This window comes from Nicotiana attenuata, unplaced genomic scaffold (assembly GCF_001879085.1).
Source record: "Nicotiana attenuata strain UT unplaced genomic scaffold, NIATTr2, whole genome shotgun sequence".
Classification (NCBI taxonomy): Eukaryota; Viridiplantae; Streptophyta; class Magnoliopsida; order Solanales; family Solanaceae; genus Nicotiana; species Nicotiana attenuata.
In genome coordinates this window covers 194,030-198,116 of record NW_017672148.1, presented here as the reverse complement: position 1 = coordinate 198,116, position 4,087 = coordinate 194,030, and the positions used below count along the sequence as shown (strand labels likewise).

The 4,087-nt window shown below is 34.6% G+C and overlaps 1 protein-coding gene across 1 annotated transcript; it reads left to right on the top strand.

Annotated features, from left to right (window-relative positions):
* The first annotated feature begins 2,634 nt into the window (after positions 1–2,634).
* Positions 2,635–3,282, top strand: LOC109212056. Its single transcript, XM_019375676.1, has one exon. The coding sequence runs from the start codon at positions 2,635–2,637 to the stop codon at positions 3,280–3,282; it is 648 nt and encodes a 215-aa protein (XP_019231221.1).
* The last annotated feature ends 805 nt before the right edge of the window (positions 3,283–4,087 follow it).

Here is a 4,087-nt window from a genome sequence, read left to right as displayed (position 1 = left end):
ATAATGGATACTGGTAGCAGAGGCGGACCGAAGATTTGAAGGTGACAGGGGCACCATTATTTTTCAACATAGCTATACATATCTCTAGCTTTAGCATAGCAGTTTCGTAAGGAGTAACAAGAGCATATAGGAGATTCACAGAATTGTAGCATAATTGGGATTTTCGACATAATTGCGCTTTTTGTAGAAGATTTGTAGAAGTTTTAGTCGTTTTTTATTTATGAAAGCAGAAAACAAAGCATCTACAATCAGAATACAAATAATCTACAATTTATCTACAAAATATCTACAAACTGGGTACAAACTTCAGCTCTAGAGCTGAAGTTTTTGTTTTGTAACTGGCGAACTTCAGCTCTAGAGCTGAAGTTTTTGTTTTGTAACTGGCGAACTTCAGCTCTAGAGCTGAAGTTATTTGTAGTTGTGATGTTCTGCCTTTTGTAGTTGTAGATATTTTGTGGACAGAATAGTTTTATTGTTGTATTTTACTGTTTGTAGTGTAATTGTAGTTAGTTTGTAGTTTATGTAGAACATTACAAGATTAATTGTAGTCTAAAATGTAGATATAATGTAGACATGATTGTGGATGTTGTGTTGCCTGTTTGCCCTGTAACTGTAGGTAAATTGTAGTTATTTATATATTAGGTACTTAAACTGTAGGTAATTTGTACATTCACTGTAGGTAAACTTTAGATAAATTTGTTTAAATTATAGAGCTGGTTTTATACACAATTGTAGAGTTTTGGTTTCTGTTTTTGTAGTTAATAGTAGTTATAATGTAGGATTCATGTACCACTTCACACCATCTATCACTGTATGGATATGATCTGTTGAAGCCCTCACCTAGAATTACATAACAAACAGCAATAAAAATATTTACAATCATAAAATAGTTTATCTAATATTTATCTACAACGTATGTACAATTATATCTACAAATTATCTACAATCTACAAATTAATTACAGTTTGTCTACAAATTATCTACAATCTCACTTTGATATTCCTCTATGACGGGAGAGTCTAGCATATCCCACAATGTGGTTTATTTGTAGATAAATGTAGGTATTTTGTAGATATTATCGTAAAATCATACTTCCATATTGAAATCTCGTACACTTATGAGTAACGGATACAATCCTAAATTGTTATTCTCCTTTTTTGTCTCCATATACACACTAACCCCCATATTGTTCCTAATCTCCATTGGAGGACAATTCTCATTCACAATGTATTTGATTTCTACAATTTTTTCTAAAGTATCAATCATTAATTGCTCTGCAATTGTACAATTCAACATACTGTAACTTGCATTCTCATCGAGAACAATGCCATCAACTTGAAAATCTCTAAATCTGCCATAACTATCCCAATTTCCATTAAAATGTAGCATGATTGGGATTTTGGACATGATTGCTTGTCGTTGCAGAGTTATTGTTCAATATTTTGTCGTTTTTTTGATTTTTTGGATTAAAAAAAAAAGACGAATAACAGAGAATCGCAGAATTGATTTCAACAATTTGACTTGAACTTTTTTATTAGGGATTGATGAAAAAAGTCGACAAACTGAGATTTGCATAACTGATTTCTACAATTTGGAATTGAGCTTCTGATTTCGATGAACTGATAGTTTGATTTGTAGCGACGAACTGATATTTTGATTTCGACGAACAGAATTTGTTTATAAATTAAAGATGAGCGATTTCTGTGATATGATATGATCTTATTCACGCCAAATCTGTTCAGAATATTCTGCTCCTAAAATTTAGCTCGCAAAAATAGGAAGATACAACTGCTATTAATTAGCTTTTAATGATTGGTACAAAAACTGTAGAAATAATGTGGATTGGGCGGGTAATTTAGGAATTATGCACATTTTTGGTAATAAGGTTTCATATATGGTATAGGTAAGAAAAAATTCCAATTATAAATATAGAGATTTGCTTATCAAAAATAAATACAGAGAACTTTTAGGGTTAGAAAACTTCAAATTATTTATTATTGGAATAAAACAGTCTAGAATGAAGTGAAATGAATAATGATGCTTCATATAATAATCAATTGTAATTAGGCACACCAATTGTTTTCACTATTCATGAGCCTACCCAAGCAAGATTTAAGAATAAAAAACGTGAAAATACTATTTGTCTTGTGCGTCACATGATAACTGCCTTTTCCCCCCTTCATGAAAGGATAGAAAGAAGGAAAAATTATTGTGCCTATGGATAAGTTTGAATGATATTTCTGTACAAATGGCCAAGTCTTGGATAATAAGTGGAGATTTCAATGCCATGTTGTACACGCAGGATGGGTTGTATGGAAATCCAGTCACAATGAGTGAAATGGCTGACTTCTCATATTGCATACATAACCTCTTTTTGAATGAGCTGCCATGGAAAGGAGAATACTATACTTGGTCGAACAAACAACAAGGAGCTGATAGGATACTTAGCAGGATTGATAGAGTATTTGGCAATGATTTGTGGATGATAAACTGGGGCAATGTTTGCACTGAGTATGACATTCCACTGATATTTGATCACTCACCTATGTTGCTCAATATAAAATCTGTAAGGATCAATATCAAATCACCTTTTAGATTTTGTAATGTGTGGGCAGTTCATAAGGATTTTGAAGAATGGTGGAGAGCATATGGAAGAGGAGATTGGCTGAGGATAAAATGGAGGACGTCTGGAAAAAAGTTAAAGCCCTTAAGCCATTGTTTAGAAGGCTTAGTAGTGAAGAATATAAGGTCATAATACAGAGAATTGAGAATGCTAGGATGGATCTCATTACAGTACAGGAGAAGATGCAACAACACTACACTAACAACCTTCTAGAACAAGAGAAACACACACTTCAGCAGTTAGAGAAATGGTCATTAATTGGAGAGAGTATTCTGAAGCAAAAGTCAAGGGTAAAGTGGATCACTCTAGGTGATGCTAACACTAAGTACTTCTCTGCTATCATGAAAGAAAGAAGCCACATGAAACAGATCCTGGAGATTACAACTATGGAGGGAAGGAAGCTAACTAATCCTGCTAGCATCAAAGAAGAGTTCATCAACTTTTACAAAAATCTAATGGGATCTTCTGCTAAGTCCTTACCAGCAATCAACAAAGAGACTATGCAAAATAGTCCTAAACTCACTAATGATCAACAACTCAGCTTAGTTGCAGAAGTCTCAGAGGAGGAGACATATGAGGGTTTATGTGCTATCCATGAGGACAAGGCCCCTGGGTTGACGGCTACAATTCATGCTTCTTTGAAAAGGCATGGCCTATAGTGAAACAAGAGATAATGCAAGCAGTCCAGGAGTTTTTCATTACTGGTAGGCTCTACAAAGCTATAAATTGCACATCAATCACACTTGTCCCTAAAGTGAGTAACCCAACTACAACAAAGGAATTCAGACCTATTGCTTGCTGCACTGTCCTATATAAGATCATATCTAAAATACTAGCAAACAGATCGCAAAGAGTAATTGCAAGTGTGATAAGTGAAGCTCAAGCAGGATTCACTCCTGGGAGGAAAATAGCCGACAATATAATTCTCTCTCATGAGCTTGTTAAGGCATACACAAGGAAGAACTCCTCCCCAAAGTGTATGATCAAAATTGACCTAACAAAAGCGTATGACTCTGTGGAATAGATTTTTCTAGAACAAGTGATTGTAGAACTGGAATTTCCTGGCAGATTTCAACAGTGGGTGCTTGCTTGTGTGAAAACTGTGAGCTACTCTATAATTATAAATGGGGAACCTTCAGAACCATTCCCAGCAGCTAAAGGATTGAGACAAGGAGATCCTATGTCCCATTTCCTTTTTGCAATTGCTATGGAGTACTTGAGTCGTTGCTTAAATGGATTGAAAAAGAAATGTGGTTTCAAATATCATCCCGGATGTTCCAAACTGGGAATTACACATCTTAGCTTTGCAGATGATCTACTGCTCTTTGCAAGGGGTGATATGGTTTTCAATTACTCATCTACAACAATGCCTCAATCAATTTTATGAGGACTCGGGATTGAAAGCTAATCAAGAGAAGAGCTCAATCTACTTTGGAGGAGTAACATAAGTGGTAAGAGAAGAGA